We start from the raw sequence: 19,428 nt of genomic DNA on the forward strand, positions 1-19,428 counted from the left end.
AGTGAAAAGGGCGTCAACTCAAGGCACCAACACCTAAGGATAACATACTATATGAGGGTCAACATTTCCTAAAGAGATAATTTGGTGTTTCTAAGCCAAGACTCACTCAATTGCCAACCCCGTGGAGAACTTGGAAGCCTCACTCCTGCAGCACCTGCCAGATCAGCTTTTAGAGAACCTAAGGCTATTCAAAACATTGTCAGCAAGTTTTAAACTGGATGGAAAATGAAAAAGCTACCAATAAAACCTACTAGAAATTCAACAGCCTGTTTTCACTTCTCTGCTGCTTCTCCATTACTTTCAGCTTTTTCACTATTCCAGGTCTTCCTACTCTCACTGCTAGAAGAGTACAGACTGCTGCCTGCCCAAATACCACCTCAGGTTCAAGCTATTTACAAAAGCACCCACTACACAGCACTGATCTAGCACACACTAATAAATTCTTGTACCAAAGCCATGCAAAGGCTGAGCCCTTCTAACTCCATGGTATCCTCTGTGCTTCAATTTATCTAGTAGCAGTTGGAAAGGAAGCAGAAAAGAACTTACACCTGTGCTTCGGGTGTAAGTCCCCAAATTCAAAGGGTGTTTTTAATTTCGAAAAGATGAACGAGTCCCATGGATAGGAACTAGTGTGGGTGCTCTCTGATCAGAGATGAGACGTGTTGACAGACTTCCCACTAGTACTAAGTATAGACCATTATTGGTGCAATGTCTCATTAAGTCAACATCTCTGCAGCCATTAGTTTATCCCCATCTTAATTTACTCTAACTCCTGAATATACTTTGCCAAAAATAATACTCTTTGAGATGAGTAACTAAATAAATCTTTGTGGAGAAACCAGTAAATTGACAGTGTTCATTCCTCTTTTACAATATTCTGTCAACACTAACCAAGACAAGTAGCAAATTACACAAAAGCCTTCAGAAGTTTTGATTTTTATTAGATATATATAAATATATATATATTTCATATAAAATATAAAAACTTTTTTTAAGATTACTAAACAAGATTAGGTATTATGAATACTCATTACAATTACCTCCAAGTGTCTGTTCAGATATCCAACACTTCCCACTGCTAATACATTTTAATTCATAAGGAGTACTTCCCTCCAGATGGACACCCAAAATTAAACAAGAAACTGAGACCAAAGCAATACGTACTTGTGTCATTAAAAGGGACTTTTTCATTGATTATGCATAGAGATTCTTCCAGTCTACTGCCCAAAGCTGCTTGAAGATTCTTTAACTGTTGCTGGCTAAATAACAAAAAGACAAACGAAAAACCACACACACACACACATTGTAAACCTTTAAAATTTAATCTGTATCACCAACGCCACAGCTCACCGTAAGCATCCCTTGAATGTACAGGTATCTGTCTCTTTCTAGAAGTTAGATAGAAATAAGACAGTAGGAATAATTTTTCTTCCTTTATGTCATATTTAATGTATTTTACTCCCTAACAAATGCTGTAAAAGATGCAATAAATTGTTGTGAATCACAAGGTCTATTCCTGAGAAGCACAACTTACTTCAGAGTTAACCTTTACATTATATTCCAATTCTGCTGTTATTGTATGAGCTACATGAAGGTATTATTTTCAACTGGAATTTGAATGGGAATGCAAAAGGACCTTTAAATTAGTTACTATATATGCAACCTGGTATTCCAATATGCAAGTTGTCGATAATTCATTTAACTATGTCACATCACTATTAGAAATACGTCACAAGCTTTTCAAAGCCCTGTATTTAAATACTACTATGACATGGCCCACTACCACAAGACTTAGTAAATATGTTTCTGATGCATTCTCAAGTGATTTTTCTCTAGATCTACTTCACTTGCATTTGATTGTGTATGCAGATGCAAACCTAAGATTACTAATATCATTAGTATAGATTCTTGAGATGAACAGTAACATATCCCAGCATTATATGCATATGTCAACAAACATTACTGTATATTGATCCAGATCAAATTCCACACCTTAACCAACTTAGGCCCCCAAATTCTTCACTGTTTTGCTTCCCGTTTGACATCTAGAACTCCTGCACATATAGTGGAGGGTGGGGGGAAGGTGTCAAAGTGACAGTTTTTCCTTTTTTACAAAAATATTTGATACATGGAAATTTATCAGGACTAACAAGGAAAAAGAATCCAAAATAAACAAGCAAGATATGAAGAAACAGGCCAATAAGTAGCTCGTGCACATTAGCAAACATTTTTCTTGAACAGCAGCTCCAAATTTAAATAGATACTGTACAGCATGAACCACAGTAGCATTGGACATGATAGAAAAGTTCAAACTGCAGAGGTACGAATGTTTCTTTTTGTACTATAAAGGAATGACAAACAAGTAGTTTGGTATGTTTTGGTTTACATTCTGTCCTTTAATTTTCAAGGCATGCAGGCTGCCAAGTCTCATATCCCCTGCTATCTTGAATAAAGCATGGGTGTCAGAGGCAAATGGATCCCTCACCCTAAAGGAGCAGGAAAAACAGAAGAGCACTACTCTCAAAGACATCTTCCGTCACGTGAAATCAGATACTGATTTCAGTGTTTAAAATAAAGAAGTGTCAGGACTGATTATTTTTAAAAAGCTTCCCTTCTTAAATCGTACAGACCATTTCTTACAATGACATTAATTACCCAGCCATCATAGAACACAACAGACAAGCTCTGAACGCAATAGCAGCAAATTAAGACTACACTGTGTTTCAAACACCACAGAAAAGCAAACAGCACCAAAACACAGCTTTCACCCTCTTTTGCAAGTCATTCTTAGTGACCTGTACTAAAGGAGATTTATTGGAATTCAAGTATCTTCACATCTATCAAAATAATTAAAACACATACTTCGAGGTTACCATCTGAAAGAAGGAACTCTTCATCTCATCATTCACTATGGGTTTTTATCCATTACATTAAAGATCTATACTGCACATATATCTTTAAAAAATGTACTTTAATAATGAACTTCAGGGAATTGCACCATAATTTGATTTGCTCGGTCCTCAACTTCTTCCCATTTTCTACAACTTGTCTTCAAGACAGTGAAGGTATTCAAAAGCAATACAATCCTTCAAGAAAAGCTTTCAAATATTAAATCATAGAATCAACTAGGTTGGAAGAGACCTTTAAGATCAAGTCCCACCATTCCCCCAGCACTACCAAGGCCACCACTAAACCATGTCACTAAGGGACTCGTCTACACAGTTTGGGAACACTTCCAGGGATGGTGATTCCACCACTGCCTTGGGCAGCCTGTTCCAATACCCAACTACCCTGCCAGGGAAGACATTTTTTCCTAATATTCAGTACCAATCTCCCCTGGCATAGCTTGAGACTGTTACCTCTTGTCCTATCACTTATCGCTTGGGAGAAAAGACCAGCTACCTCCTCCCTCCCTCCTCCTTTCAGGTAAAGGAGTTATTTCTGTGTGTTTCCCCTCCTGCCAAATATTCTAGCTGAGCATGTTATACCTGAAGCAAAAGCAATTGTTCCAAGAAGCTTCTGAGGTGAAAGAAGATTTTTGAAACACTTTTCAGTCGGTTGACTCAACATACTTTACCCAAGCTTTGCTTTTAGAAGCAGCTGCATCTTTGTTTCATACAACTTCAGTAGTTTCTCTACTTTTTATAGCGTTCTATTAGAAATAAAGTCTTCAAGCTTTCATCAACTTCACTGCTACTTAAAATAGCTTGGCAACAAAGCTGATCTTACTGAAAGCTGAATCTGTGGAATCGATTGTCTAGTTACATACTCAGCAGAACGAAACCTGACCTGCACAGTCTTGGTGTTAATGTGCTGTTGCCCAGTATTTTGAGTTAAAGTCCTTATTATTTTTTATGGCAGTATTCTCTAAAAATAATCCAGTTAATATTTTAGAGCAGTTATTTCTTTAAATCAATTTTTTATTATATTAAATAAAAACACTTACCATTCTTCGGTTCGAAGCCTGCAGTCCTTAGCTTCTCTTTCTAGTGTCTGAGACTTGATCTTTATGCAAGAAGATAATCTTACAATGTAAGTACTGACGCAGCAAGACATTTCATTTCAAAACTTTTAAAACTTGCAAGTAAGAGGAAAAACTCCTTACTTCTAATTTGGTTTTATCGTTCTGCAGCTTTTCTATAGCATCTGTGTATTTCCTTGTCAAACTGTCCACCACAGTTTGGTGCTGGGCAGCATCAGTTTCCAAAACCTCAAGTCTAGTTCTGAGCTCCGCTTCTAAACGTTTATGCTGTTCATCTGCTTCAAAGAACTAAAAGAAGAAAACTAGAGTTCTTATGAAAGTTTCATTTTACTACAGAATCTAGTCTTAGGAGTTACACCAAATTAATTAGCCAGTCCAGGTTAATAGCAAGTACTAGTTCTCAGACAAATAGTAATTTTATGACATTTACAGAGAAAAGATTCAAGAACAAAGTACTTTGTGGTTATCAAAGTTTTGTAGTACCAAGCATTCCTTAAATATATTGCTGATTAATAATAGAAATAGAAAAATTAAACTTGAGCCATAAGGTTTCCCTCAAGTTTTCTAAAACCAAAGTGAAATGCATTAATTTTGGTACAGAATTCCTAACTCAATTATGGCAGCTAGCAGAAAATATTTCAAGCCTTAAGGCAATTCTGAAACAGTTAGTGAACTAAAAGGTTTCCACCCAGTACAAACTATATGGCTATTTTCAGTAGAGTAACTAAGTGTCACCAAAAGTCAAAAATCTAAATGAGAAAACACGCATTACATGAGTTATTCCACATACTGTCTGAAGACTCTGAAGTCAAAATACTTTCTCATTTGCACAGTGAACATCTTTGTAAAGAAGCTATCCACTCTAATCCACTGTTTTGCACACAACTAAGCTTCTAAACCCACTAGTTATCAGTCGGCATTTTATTTTCTCTATTTGTGTGTGAAGAGTTTTCTGAACTAAAAAGAAACGCTAAAAAAGTTTCACTTACAAGTATATGCAGTCGTTCATTCTCTTCTATCTTCTTCTGAAGATCTTCATTGAAGACACTTTTCTGCTCTTGACTCAACTGAGATGAAGATTCTGCACTTTTCTAAATAAGAAAATGCATTCATTAACTCCAAGTCTCTGGGGGTATCCCAAAGCCCAGCACCAAGTAGATGAAAACACTTCTTATCGCTAATTCCCAATAGAAGCACGTGTGTATATATATCTTGCATACATTGACTAATATATAAGAAGGTACACATACTGCACACAGGATGAGCCTAAAAGCAGCACATTTTCCTGCACAGTTTTATTACTGTACAGTGGTAGAATACTAACTTGATAAGGACTCAGGAAAACCTCTACTCAGGCATCACATCTACACACAGGTGAAATTGCTTGTATAGGCAGGTGCCCATTTGACATAATTTGACTCTTCTGTGATTCCATGCAGTCAGCAATACTAAACCCTACACACGCAGGCTTATTTGGTTTGATAGCTGCATGTAAGGCACACCTGCCCACACCAAGTGTCCAAATGTAAGCTGGAGAGACCAGGAACAATCACTGAAAGCACATTACCCCACAGCAGGCTCTAGCACAAGGTGGCACTGGCAAACACAGGGTCTTCACTGTCCACCATCTACCCTGATAATACAGACATCTCTCTGCTAACTGTTTCCTCATTTTTCACCCATTTTATCCAAAAGACTCAAAGACCACCAGTGAATCCCATACTGCTTCTCTCGACCACACTGCTGAACAAAGGTAGTACGATCACCAAACGAAAGGAAGACTGTTTACATTTAAACTTAATAAAGAACTTCAAGTGCTTGGATCACCATGAAAGTCAGTCAGTGGCAATGGTTTGCAAAGCTACTTAAGCCAGGCTGAGGTCCTTCAAAATTTGGAAGCCTGTGTAGCAAAGCAACAACTTAGTATGAAATAAAAGAAGGGTCAAACTGCATTTTGAAGAACAATCTACTATGCTGCATGAACAATATAACTCAGGGGTACTATGCTTGTCAAGGTACCAGATAGCAAAAAAAAAAAAAAAAGCACAAGAGTTTAGGGAAAAAGGAAGATGATTGCATTACTAATCAGTTGAATAACTTCTTTAATGACAGTCTTGACTGCTACAGCATTTTGGGAGCTAACCAAAGAAAAAGGTGACAGTAATTAAGAGGGGTTTCTTCATAAGAGGAAGGTAGCAAAGAATGCTTGGGAATTCTTTAAGTCCAGACACACCACTCCTGGAATTCTGATGTTACTTACAGAAGATATGGGTGAGCTTAGACAGAACATGGAATAACCAGGTTTAATCAGCAAGCATTTTGACAGAGAAAGATTGCAGTCCTGAAGTTATTCTGTCATTTTGAAATAACATAGGGAATACTAGCCAAAAATTTAGATTTCAAAGTATTTGACAAGATTCACCTAAGCTACAATCATCCTCTGAAGAGTTAACCATTGACATCAAAATCGCAAAGCAAGGAGATGGGGATAGGAGATGAGGGGTGATTAGTTTTCCTCATAGCAATAGATTAATCAGAGCTCCAAACTGTTTGAACATTTAAATATCTGGAAAGGGAGACAGCAATTCAGTACCAGTTAGCTGACACACTAGAAAGAAGAGTACAGAACTACTTAGCATACATTATGTGTATCAATATCTGTTTTGTGGGTATTTTCACTAACATCAGTGAATAACATACGTTCTGACAAAAACCTTCAGCTCAACCCTTGACATAAAGCAATCTCTGCTAGAAATCAGGGTAAGACACTGACAGGTGAGGAGCAGACATCTGCTAAGCAAGGGGGTTTTTGCCGGTAGCACATACCTTGTTCTTCTTGCCCCTAGCTTCACTCAATGCAAGTTCATCTTGAAGTAACTCCACCCGCTTGGCAAGTTGCTGATTTCGAAAGGTTAAGCTGTCCATTTCTTGTTGCAACTTTCTCAGTGATTGATCCTTCATCTTCAGTTGCTCCTGAACGACCAAAAAGTTCTAAAATTAAACTTTTACACTTACTTTCATGCATGCTTTTAATAAGTATTGCATTAAAAAAAAAAAAACACATTAAAAATTTGCTTTCTTTGCTGTTTGAACACTGAAGAAGCAAAAAGTATTGCTTCTAAACTAAAAAACAGATTTCACTTTCTTGAGCTGCCCACAGATCACACTCAAGTAGGTAGTTCATTCTGTAAGTTAATTATCAAGAAGCAACCTTCCGCTTTTACACAGTCAGCACCTTCAGAGAACAATGAAGTTGTTCTCTGAAGAACAGAATAGTTGCAGAACAGAAATTCTTTTACCAAATCAAGTTCCTTCCTTATTCTTTTGATCACAGTACTTTGAGTAAAATGTATTCCCATTTACCCTTCCAATTTAACTATCCTGATACAGCTTACTACATCTGAGCGGATTTCAAGATTACCTTCAGAGAAGCAGAGTTTGCTTGCTCATCTACAACCCCTTTTTTCAGTACTTGGTTCTGAGCTCGAAGCTGCAAAATAAAAGATGCCAGTAACTATACAAGACAAAGGAATAAATAAAAGCCATTCATTAGGATGTGCATGAAGCATCATATTCTCTCTCCAGAGAGCACAGGATGTGCATGCTTTCTAAAATATTCTGTTCAGGTAGATAGAAGTAGAAACAGGTTGAAAAAAGTATCCAGTTCATATTCGGAATTGCTAAGAAACTGGAAGTTACTTTACCATTTGAGTATTTTGGTCAATTAGAATATAATTCTTCATAAGTATCTTGGAAGAATAGTTATTTAAATATAGTTAAAGTTTGAGGAACAGTGAACACATATGGAAAAGTTACGACTTCTTCCCTGACCAACCAAGTTCTTGCTCATATTCAGTGTTATTTTTGTCTCCCCTTTTCTCCCCAAAGCTGTTCATGACTGGTTCTGGAATATAAGCAGGGGTCACAAAGTCAAAATACGTATCGGTTCAAGATGAGCTTAATTATACTCTAATGCAAAAATACTTAATACCAGCAGATGATCCAGAGAAAACAGCCTGACAAACACTTCAGGAAAATGCACAAAAAGCATGGAAGAAAAAGCCCTCCAAGTTGTACTTATGTAGTTCAGAAATCTGAGCTAAAAATCACTGTGGTGAAAAGTGATACTCAAGAAATCTATTTCCCAGTCACTTCACAGAGTACCTCTACCCTGCAGCAACAAGGATACTGACAGTTCCCTTCTTCTTCTTCCCATTCCCTGATAATTGCTTGAATCCTGGTTTCTTCAATGGCAGTTTGTATTCGACATGTTTGAGTCCAGCTGTTGCAGATAGAAATTAAAAGGGTTTGTACTGTGTTTGGGAATACCTCTGGCAGATGCATAAAAGGCAAGATTCCATGTAAAACAGCAATGGCTAATCTTTTCAGTCTGATGACTGTATAAACTTGAAAGGTCAAAAGTCAGTTGACATTGCTAAGCACAAGCTTCTGCCCTGCAGTATTCCCACTGTGCTGCTCAGGCATCGCGAAGGCAAGAGAAGAAGCTTGCAAGAGCACCACAGAAATACTTCCAAGCACAGGAAGAAAAAGCAGTGCAGTACTTTTTCTACACTTTTTTTCTACCACAGCTTCAAATGCAGGAACATATCAGGTACAGTGAATGAACTAGCTCAGTTGTACTGCATTAAGATACCCAAGCTGAAGAGTGATCCACCAAAGGCTGTCACAAGTTAAAAGAGCCTTTTTGACTCCTACTTCCATCAGGCTTGCACAAGAGAGCCAGAAGCTGGAACTTGAGGGGAAGAAGACTGTGAAAGCACACATCCTTCTTCTGGACTGCTCTGTGAACTGAGAGGGAAGGCAATCCTTTGGCAGGTACTTCCCTTCACACTCCTTGAGTCTACCAAGCTCTTGGCTACCTCTTTCTTTAGCTTCCACAACACAATTAAGTGAACAAGCAAACAGCTTCCAAGGGCTACTCTCCGTTTCCACTTGCAGTAAACAGCCACCACGATAAATAGCCAACTGAACAACTGACCATTTGCACAAAAAGGAGAGTTATCTGCAAAGGGGATCGCACGATGCCCTGGAGTTACTGCACAGGAAGTGGGATGAGACTGAGAAATGGCTCCCACAAAGAACCAGTGAAACATCACAGGCTGAAAGGTGCAAGATGAAGTTCAACAAAAGCTTCTGGGCACCATGATACTAAATGAAAGAGGATCCAGTAGCTGGAACTTTTAGAAGCTATCATTAAAAGTCTACATTTCAAAGTTTCATTTGGGAATCAAGCAGCAAAGTCTTTCAATTACCTTATCCCGAGCTATTTTTAATCTCCAAGGTACAGCAGAGCCACTGTAGAAAGCAACAAGAAATATGAACTCTGTGACCAACAAAGCCCCAAAGTGAATTCAGGGGGCTTTTTTAATTATTTTGTGGAAGAATTAAAAAAATAAACATTGTACAGAGTTGGTTGGTTTGTGGTTTTTTAGCAGTTCCAAGGAGAACAGTATTTAAAGACACATCGTTCTGTAACCTAGGGAAAGGTGTCAAATACAGTCAAGCGACTTGTGCCAAACCTCTGATACTGGGCTACACAAAAAGTGATGGCTTGCTTTCCTAAGGTCATTCAAAACCAATGGTCTCCTCTTCCTTTTAGTGGAGGAACAAGAATGAAGAGTTCTATATTAAGCAAGACTCCACCCTTCAAGAAATCATCTCTAGCACCTTGAAAAGGAAAGGCATTCTCTGCTATGGGCCAGCACTCTTTGCAAATACCCTGCTAAACAGCACCAGAAACAAGAAGCAAAGTTACCTAAGACAGCTGCAGAAGAATGGGAACAGACATAAGGGAAGTGTGGAATCAAGTGTCCTCGCTTCCAAGACACTGCAACACCATCGTAAGTAAGTACTACCACCACTGAACTCCCACATCCACCATCAAAGCAAACTCAGAGCCTACGGGTAAGACACAAGACCAAGACCCCAAGAATGTTCACACCCAAAAAGATAACTAAGCCTCGTGCTCGACTGGGAAGTGGAAAAGCAAGGGAAAGCATTGTCCCGGTGTAGCTGAACCCATTCTTTGTTCCACTGGATGCTCTACAGACAAGGCCACTTGGCTGGTCACACCGGCTTGCCCAGCCGGCACTCGGCGATACCGCCGTATTCCCCCGGCACCTGCGAACTCGCACCTCTAATGCCTTCCCCTCATCCTCAAGGAGCGGCCACCTTCGGGCCCCGAACACGGTGCCACAAACACCAGCGTTTCAGCCGCCGCTGAAGGGCAGGGACGGGCAGCGTCGCGGGCCGAGCGCTGTCCCCTCAGAGAGGCGGCCGTTAGGCGCGTAACGGCCGGCAGCTCGCGCGCGGGGAGCGGCTGGAGGGGAGCGGCACCGCCGCTTGCGGAGCACTGGGGACGGGCTCTGGCGCCTGATACCTTGGAGTACTCCTGAGCCAGCTTCTGGTACTTCCCCTGTAGCTCCGCGGCCGCCGCCATCTCCCCGCCGCCGGCTCGGCTCGGCTCACCCCGGTGCTACCGCAGCCGCACACCCGCGGAGGGAAGACGCACTTCCGGGTTCAGGTGGCGGGAGCGCGATGACGTCACCACATGCCGGGGAGGGGGCGGAGCTTCAGCCGCCGGCGCCACCATCTTGACGCAACTTCCAAGATGGCGGCGCGGAGGAGGGCGGAGCCACGTGACACCGGCGAGGCGGTCACCGCTGCCTCTGTTGCCATAGTAACAGCCGCCGGGCCCTGCGCGCCCCCGAGGCTACGGGACCCCACCCCGCCCGAAAAGCATCGGCCGCGCCCGCGCGCGGCGCCCTCCCCGGAGCGGGGGATAAAGAGGAGGGGCCGCCGGCTCGTGTCGGCGGATCGCGATGGGGGCAGCGTTCCGGGGCCATCCCCTCCCCGGGCAGGGTGCCGGGGCCGGTACCGGTACCGCGGCCGTGTCGCTAGGGGGAGCGCCGGGGCTGCGGCAGCGGGTTGGCCAGCCACTCCGGTTCGCAGAGGGTTCCCTGGCCCCGCCGGTGTTCCGGGGTGGTGTTTCGGAGCCTGCTCCCCAGCGCCCGGCAGAGCCTGAGCTGCCGGGGGAGCGGGGCAGGCGTGCGGGCTGTTCCGTGCCCGCGGGGAAGGAGGCCGGCAGCACGGGGCCGTGGTGCTGCAGAGCTTGGAGGGTCCTCTGCTGCCTCCAGCCTATCGGTCCCTTTGTTTCAGAGCCGCCTTTCAGCTTCTCCATTCAGCCATCCTCCTTCAGACATTGCTTAGGCTGTGCTAATTGTCTCCTGGTTTATTATTCTTTATCCTCAGATTTGCTAAATATTTAAGTGTATGTATACCACCACCCCTCTTTAAACAGAATCTGGAGACACTGTAATAGGTGTGTTTGGTCCTACCAGATATCCAGCCAATGTAGGATTTTGTTTCTGAAAATGACTGGAAAAGGAAAAGAATAATAAGGCAGAAATGTGATGATACCCACCAGTATTTGCTGAGCATCTGGTGATTTGCAGGTTAAGGGCTTCCTGGTCTAGGATAGAGATGTAATAGCAAATTATTTTGCACAGTTTCCATGGTATCAGTTTTTTCCACTTGATTGCAGCATGGTGTCTTCATAGCCTTTCCACGGTAGCGGGTAGTGCTAGAGACACTAAATCATCATTTTCTTACCTCTTTTTCTCTTTGTTTCCCTTAAGTAGGACTAGATAGTAGGTGCCTGTAATGGAAGCTAATCCTTTTCGTTAGTCTTGAGGCTTTGATGGTGTGTGCTATTCCTTATCACAGTAGTGGAGTTGGCAAGCACTAAATATAATACAGTGGCTCAATTAGTAAATATATTTGTATCTCCACAATAAGTCTTAATGTTGGAGGACATGTCACTGATCCATGTTGCCAAGAACAGAGACTGCACACTTTTAGGAAGTCTAAAAGGGGGTAAAAAGCAAACCACGCATTGTAACTATTCATCCAAATAATCTTCCTACTGTTTTGTATGACCACAAGAGCTTAAATAGCAATACTGGAATAAGAAATAAGGAAGATCTAGTTTTCAACACTAGAGCCATGATAGACTACTCCTTCCACTCCATTTTGTATTCCCTACAGAAGTTCTTAACGAAGTAAATGGAGTTTGCAATTGCCATTCATCATAGCAGGGCACACCTTGTACTATGTCCTCACATGCCAGTGCAGTGAATTTTATACTGGAAAACTTAAAAAAAAAAACCTTTACAATTTATTTGAAACCTGTATTTTTAGGTTTGCATTTTCTAGGATATGTCTTTCACGGAGTGTTAAGATTGAAATGCTTTGAACATACTTTGCAAAATACAGTAGTCCTGGTTTGTGCTGTGTTCAAAGGTGCTTTTGTGATAAAATTTTCTCCTTGTGTTTGGTGCAGCGAATGCTGGCAGAGAGGTTTCACAGCTGAAAGCTGGGAAAGGGAGCTGAGGGAATTACAGAGCCTAGTTGTAGCAGAATGAATTGCTTTCCCACTGACAACAACAGTGTTTCTGACTGGGCAGCTAGCATTCAGGGTGGAGGAACACAGAATTTATTTGCCTGTGTCCATCCAGAATAGCAAGATCCAAATGTATATTATATAGGGCATTTATCATAGGAAGAAAAGCCAGTTTCTTAAAACACAAGCAAAGTGAATGAAAAGATGGTGCTTTTGCTGCTCAAAGGCTGTGAGGCTGAGAGCTGACTGGGATTTTTAGCTTCAAAGGAACAGCTCTACTTCAGTGTACTTGAAGCATCAGGGCAGCCTCTTATATTTTAAAGTGGCCCCGTCTAGTTTCTCATGGATCCTGCGGGCCCTATAACATTAGGAACATACAGTGTTGTAATTTGTCACCTTTCCGTGGTGGTGTTTGGTGAACAGCTTGAGTCAATGTTCCCCAAACCTACAGGTAACAAAAAGTTCTGTGGCTTGGTTTTGTTTGCCTTTTTTATTTCCTCGTAGGAAATCCTCAGATTCATCCTTTTGATTTGTCATTGCAGCTGCAGTGCTACTCCCCTACTTTCAGCTGTGGAAAAAAAAAAAAAGCCTTTATTGTGCCATTTCCTCACAAGCACTCAATACTCATCTCTCCCTCGAGAGCAAGGTTGTCCAGCCACTGCACCGGAGAGGCGCACAATGCGTGTTGCTGCAGCGTGGTGTCGCATGCTTCCTCGTCAGTGGCTCGGCATGTAATTGCAAAGGACTGATCCTCTCATCAGAAGTTCAGAGCGAGAGAGATGAAGTGAGCAGAATGCCAACCAGTGTGAGGTGGTTGCCACACGATCCCCCAAAATACTACCTTCTGCAAATGCACCCACACAAATGCAAGAGCACATTATGGCAGCAGAACTTAATGTAAGCTAAAGCATGACATCTTGAGCAAAGAAATCCCTTCCAAGGGTCAGAGCATTTTTGCTTGTCTTGTTGCCTTTCGTAGGGGAGAATGGAGAACAAAGCATATACAGTGGAACTGAGGCTGTCCTTTTCTTAGGTCTGTGCTCAGCAGCTGGTATAACGGGTGTTGAAGTTTTGATGCTTTCTTGAGAAAAATAATTTATTTAAGAATTACAGTGATTGTTTTGATATGTTCTATTTCCAAGCTCATTTATCCTCCCTTCCCTGCTTAAACAGCGCCTTCCTTTCTATCCCATTAGTAAGAACTTGTACTCACATACCCTGTGAATAGGTGCAGGTAGAGAAATAAAGAATAAGAGAATATCTCTTGAGTTATTCAGGATGTTTTCTGTGCTTAGGGAAAATAAACTTCATTGTCATCACTTACATGCTTACAAGTATTCACAACAAAAGGGTTTCTAAGACCTGGAAAAAAAATCATAAATGATTGGAAGGGAGCCATCTTCAGTCATCAGACTATTGCAAGCAATGCATAAACCACATCCTCGGAAGCTGCAAACACCCTAAACTGCTGTTTGGTTTCTGTTATCTTAGCAACAGCAAGTATGAACAGCAGGATATGTGCTCACTGTACACGCTCATTATTTCTCATGGTGACTCTGTAACAAACAGTTTGTCGTACGTAACCTTTCACCTCTTTCAAAATCTGATTCTTATGATAAAAAAAAAGCGAAGTACTCAAAAAAACCCCACAAAACAAAACAACAACAAAAGAAGGTATATGCCCATACAACTATGCACTTCACAGAACAGTTTCTTTTAATTATTTGTGGTCCTCATTATCATAATTTCACTGTTTCCATAGCATTTAAAAATAGAAATGAAAAGAAGTCTCTGTCTCCCACATCCCTTCCCAGCCCATAGGATAAATAGCTTGAGTCATCTATAGGGTGTGTGCGTGGCCAGGGGAGTGGTGCCTTTGTGTAAAAAGAAATTGCTGAGAAGAAGATGAAAAAAACCTAAGTAGGCAGCTGCCTGTGACAATTCAGAGTTGGCTTTGCAGCTCACGTTCCACTTGGGTACAACACTTACCAGCCCTTGGTGCAACGGCAGCAACTTCTGTATCTTCACAGCAAATCCTTACTGGTACTCACTTCATAAGCCAGCAGAACTTAGAAACAGCTGAAAACGTTTGTTATTTCCATTTTGTTGAATGTGGAATTCCCCCTCTTCTAGGAAAATTAAAACTCCTCCCTAGCTCTGCCATCTTCTTTTGAAGGTCTACATATATTCTGCAGCCTCGTTTCCTGCTTTTCTTTTCGTGCTTGCAAGGGTCATTGCTGAGAAGCATAGGCCCAGCTAAGACTGCCTGCATTCAGGTTCTACAGTCTTTTACGTTTGCTGGAAAAAGAAAAATACAAGCAATGTACATTAAATCCAAGAGACAAATTGTCCAATTTCATAGAGAATGATAATAGACTGAATTGAGAAGGAGTGTTACAAAGATCACGCAGTGAGAAGTGGATGCTTTTTCACATACACCAGTTGTGAACAAAGCCTTTGAAGGAAGTCCCAACTCACCCATGCGAGGAGCTGTTACCTGCAGCAAACATGGCATGGGTTTGTCTTCATTTTCTCAAATCTCCAGAGAAAGACACATGAGCAGAGAAAGAAGAGAGATCTGCAAGATTTTCCAGCAGTTTAGGAAACATTTTAGTCAGAACTATTCCTGTTGATGAGCTTTTTTATTTTTAAAAATATTATGACACCTCCAGAAATAATTTGAGCTTTTGGAATGAACTAAAGCCAGGTCTTTGGTGTGTAAAGACTGTCGTGGAAAAAGAAACCGGATGGAGGAGATATGGGGCAGCGTTCCTCACCGACAGAGCGCAGGGACAAGGCACAACACACCATGCGGAAAGTGATTTACAGTTATTTGTACATCACAAGCCCTTGAACTTGAAGCAGTGGAATGGAGGATGCCTCAGGAGGATGGAAAGGCAGCAGAGGAGTATTACCATCAAACTGACTGCTGGAAAAAGTGCCTTGGTGGAGACAGGTTTGTCTTTGCTGATTAGTAAGAACTGGAAAGGAGAAACAGCATGAGGAGCAATGCGGTGTCCATTTTGAATCCTAACACTGGGAGGAGGAAGAATGTTAGGCAGGATTACGAGGCTGAGGTGAACTATATTAGCATTTTAAAAATATGAATAATCTAATCTTTTTCTTTTTACTATATTTTAGGGGAAGGGGTGTTGTGCAGTTCTCAGTCGGTTTGGTTGGTTTTGGTTTTTTTCTGGTTATGATCCTGACCAGTAAAAGCAGCATTATTTCAGCTGCGTGAAATACCACACACCTTTAAGGAGCTAGCAGTGAACTTGAGTGCACTTACAAGGATGTGTGTAGTAAATAATCAAGGAATTATTTTTAAAATGTGGGAGTATACTTTCAGGCCTCTGAACTTTAGAAAGAAAGAAAATGAAGGAAACTATTTACAATTAAGAAAACCTCAAACAAACAAACAAAACCAAACAAAACTCCAAAACCAACAAAAACTCTGTAAAACTTCATTATGATCAGTGAATATTCTGTGTAATGATTTAAAAGACTTAAAATTTTCCAGTATTAAAACCCCCTTACATTTCAAAATGACAGCAGGCTTTTTGGATGGTTTTAGATAAGACGACTTGCTTCTTAACCTTGATGAAATTCAGCTAGAAGAGGACACATAATAAAAATTGAAGCTTAATTGCGATTGCCAGCTGCCCATCCATAAGCATTCATTCATTTGAAAACCAGCATTCTTTAGAAAGAAAGTAGGTGCAAGCCAGTTGTGTGAGCCAGCAAAGAAAGGAAGATTCACCAAATGACAATACACTGTTTTCCACCTCTAATTGCATCCCACATTTCAGTGTGTAGATCATGACTGAAGTGAAATCTGGTATCAAGATCTACCTGGAGTGCTTACCCTTCTCCTCGTTGTGAGCTGCTATCTATGATAAATAAGTCAGCAACTCTACCAGGACCAGGGTATTTGTGAAGTTGGACACCAACAAGTAGGGATTAACCACCACATCGGAAATAATGAGCCTTGACAGATCTAGGGTTAAATACTTTAAAATTAGATCCTGCTGAAAGCTGAATCGTGTCGCTTAGCAACGGCTGCATGGGATGCTGCTGTCGCTCAGCGGATGCTTCTCTGGGGAGTTAACATTATGCTCACAGAAAATGGGTTATGATTGGGTCAAGGTGACATCATGCAGCACGGCAGCATTGGTTTTTTAAGGTAGCATAGAACATGATCACACTCAAGTTAATACCCGGAATTGTGTAGCCACTTGGAGATTTAAGGAGACATCTTTTCTTTCGAAATGGCTCAGCTCTGCCTATACCTCACCTGCCCGACAGAAGGGCCCACAGGCTGCACAAAACAGGTCATTTTGCCCAGCATACCATCATCAGAACTCAACAGATGGATTTTTAATCTTCTCAAATCACTCAGAGCCAAAAGAAAAACCAAAATGCCTGTAATTTGTGGAGGTCTGACTGTGCATTCAGAGCATGGAAACCTCCACCAGCAGCTTAGAAAACATGCTTGTGAGAGAGAATAAAATGTACCCTTACTGAAAATAACTGGAAATGTAGTTTGCTGAGTTAATTTTAGCATTTAAAACAACTGGGAAAACCAAGATACCAAGTTAATTAAATAAAAAAAAGCCTTTGAGGCAAAAAATCTATTTTTAAAAGTGATGCTGTGTAAAGGTTGATATAGGCACATACAGAGATTTTTCTGAACATCTGCCCAACAGCAAAGCACATAAGCACATCAGTGGTTCTGAGGTTGGTCTGATAGGGACCAACCTGCATTTCTAGACATGAAAATACCCAAGTGCTTAACTGCTACCAGTGTCTTTGGAATGGATACAGAAATTATGTATTCAGTCCAATCTTCTATGCTGCCCATTAGGACTTGGAAAGTCAAAATACTATGGAAATGGAGATTATGGCAACCAGCATAAAAATAATGCTCAGTACATGTACCTGGTTTTAAGAAACTGGATGTCCTTCTCTGAACAGTGAAAGAGCACAGATAAGTAAGTGGTTGAGGGTAGTCATTCTGATGACTCAAATGAAGTTTGACAATGACAAATGTAGCATCTCCTACCAAGACATGAGGCAAAGACACCTTTGATCTGTCCCCACTGTCTTAAACAAACAAAAAAAGCAAACCACCCTGTAGATTAATGCAAAATGAGCTGAGTGGCAACATGCATTGACAAAATTCATGTCATGGTTGACAAACCTTGTCCTTCTTCCTTTATTTGGATGGGCTGTGCCAAAAAGGAGTTCCTGGTGAGCAGGAAGGTCACCAGCAGAGATCACAATCAGGATCAGGACAGGTCTCATTAAATCGAGTTCCAGGTCATGAACTACCAACATTTTCTGCCGACTGGGGCCTCACCATTTGGCAGTGATGGAGGAGAACAAAGACATGGACATATTAGTTGATAACAAGATTAGTCAGGTCTGTGTGACCGGGTAAAGGCTATGGACATAGCAGGCAAATAGTGCTGCTAGTCAGGGAAATACTAAGACCAGGTTACAAAAAGCACCAGCACTCTAGAAGACTGTCTATAGCTCTTCTCATGCCTGTGCCAGCAGGCTGAATTCAAACAAGAATTGATGTACAGAGGCATGAACATCATGTCTTCCAAAAAGAAATCAAATAATCTTGGTTTGTTTAATAAGTCAAGAGCCTAAGAAGGGAAACGATTGCTTTTGTACTGATGCAATAGGAAATTAAACACTGATGTTTAACTAAGAGCTGTTTAAACTAACAGTGGCAGAGGGTAGTTAATAATCTTAGGTTAGCTATAAACAGTTTGTAACTGTAAGAGCAGGTACCTTTCAGCAGAGCCTTCTGGAAGAAAAGGGAGAACAAGAAATCCAGCTGATCTGAAGACTGAAGATTTGAGCAGAGGTGATATGGCTTTGACATGTCATGTGCAAGGACAAACCTCATGGGTAAAAACAGGGAAGAGAGTTTCTATGTCCAAGTATGCTGGGAAAGTTGACAATAACACTGCTGGACTAGTATTCATACATGATTACCTCTAAGCACACCAGATGTTCACAGCTACATGTATTTACTCAGACTACTCAAACTAAGAACACTTACCGGTATCTGGAAGCTCAAGATCTGTGAAAGTATAACCATGTTCTGTGTGAAATTTAGACAGCCATTTTCTCCAAATTATCTATTAAGTATTTCCTCCACAAATGTCCTTAAAATACAGCTGCTGTAAGTGGGTAATTACTTCAGTTAATGCTTTATTTTGAGAGTTGTGGCTCCATACAGAGGGTAATTTCCAGCAAAGTTGTAACAGAGGAAAACACTCTTGGGAAATTTAGCAATGAACTTCAGGCTCTCTTAGCATAATATAGTGAATAACAATTAGAAAGACATCATTAACATATGATACATAGCTGTGATTTTGTCCAAACTAATTAGAGCAGTTGTTCTTTTATCAGTATATTAAGATGAACACTAAATCAAAGGTATTAATAGTGCATATATATTCTGTGATTTGTGATTTAAATTGCTTTTTATATGGTGATGAAGGACAGTCTTTGTTAAAAATCTACCGGATCACTTCAAGTATTGCAGAAGGAACAGTTTGCATTTCCAACAGATCCTACAGAGGAAACTTAACTCAGTGATACTACTAGGTTAAAAAATAAAAATAGACGAGGTGTACCCATGTCTGCTTCTAAGAGAGAGAAGCATCATGTCCCATCTTGTTTCCCTCCTCTGGTACTTCTGCCTCTTGGGCAGTGGAAGGTCTTCTATAAAAATGGATGGTTTATGTTTGTTTCCTTAATGAAAGTAAAAGGAATAAAGGGAAGATACCATGCATCTCTCCATAAGCTGCCCCACCCTGGAAGTGTTCAAGGCCAGGTTGGATGGGGCTTTTGAGCTCTGCTGCCCTTCTATTAATTCCTTGAGTTCCAGGTTAAAAGGTGAAATCTTGGCTTTAATAAGATACTCTTCAAATGTTACAGGCCAGCTATGGATGAACCTGACCATAAGCAAATCCTGCTGTGGCCTGGGAGCGTATTTAACAGA

At 41.0% G+C, this 19,428-nt stretch overlaps 1 protein-coding gene across 6 annotated transcripts in view; it reads right to left on the minus strand.

Annotated features, from left to right (window-relative positions):
- The window catches only part of PPP1R21 (protein phosphatase 1 regulatory subunit 21), a 35,766-nt gene extending 25,228 nt beyond the window's left edge, over positions 1–10,538 (minus strand). For all 6 annotated transcript variants that reach the window (XM_030499192.1, XM_030499194.1, XM_030499191.1 and 3 more), the window contains exons 1-7: positions 10,383–10,538; positions 7,404–7,472; positions 6,809–6,955; positions 4,972–5,073; positions 4,106–4,270; positions 3,947–4,005; positions 1,165–1,259 (exon numbers count right to left, since the gene is read on the minus strand). In XM_030499192.1, the coding sequence (XP_030355052.1) occupies positions 1,165–1,259; positions 3,947–4,005; positions 4,106–4,270; positions 4,972–5,073; positions 6,809–6,955; positions 7,404–7,472; positions 10,383–10,442 (697 nt within the window). In that variant the 5' untranslated portion in view covers positions 10,443–10,538. The remainder of the gene's footprint in view (positions 1–1,164; positions 1,260–3,946; positions 4,006–4,105; positions 4,271–4,971; positions 5,074–6,808; positions 6,956–7,403; positions 7,473–10,382) is intronic.
- Between the last annotated feature and the right edge of the window lie 8,890 nt (positions 10,539–19,428).

This window comes from Strigops habroptila, chromosome 10 (genome assembly GCF_004027225.2).
Source record: "Strigops habroptila isolate Jane chromosome 10, bStrHab1.2.pri, whole genome shotgun sequence".
In the NCBI taxonomy this organism is placed as follows: domain Eukaryota; kingdom Metazoa; phylum Chordata; class Aves; order Psittaciformes; family Psittacidae; genus Strigops; species Strigops habroptila.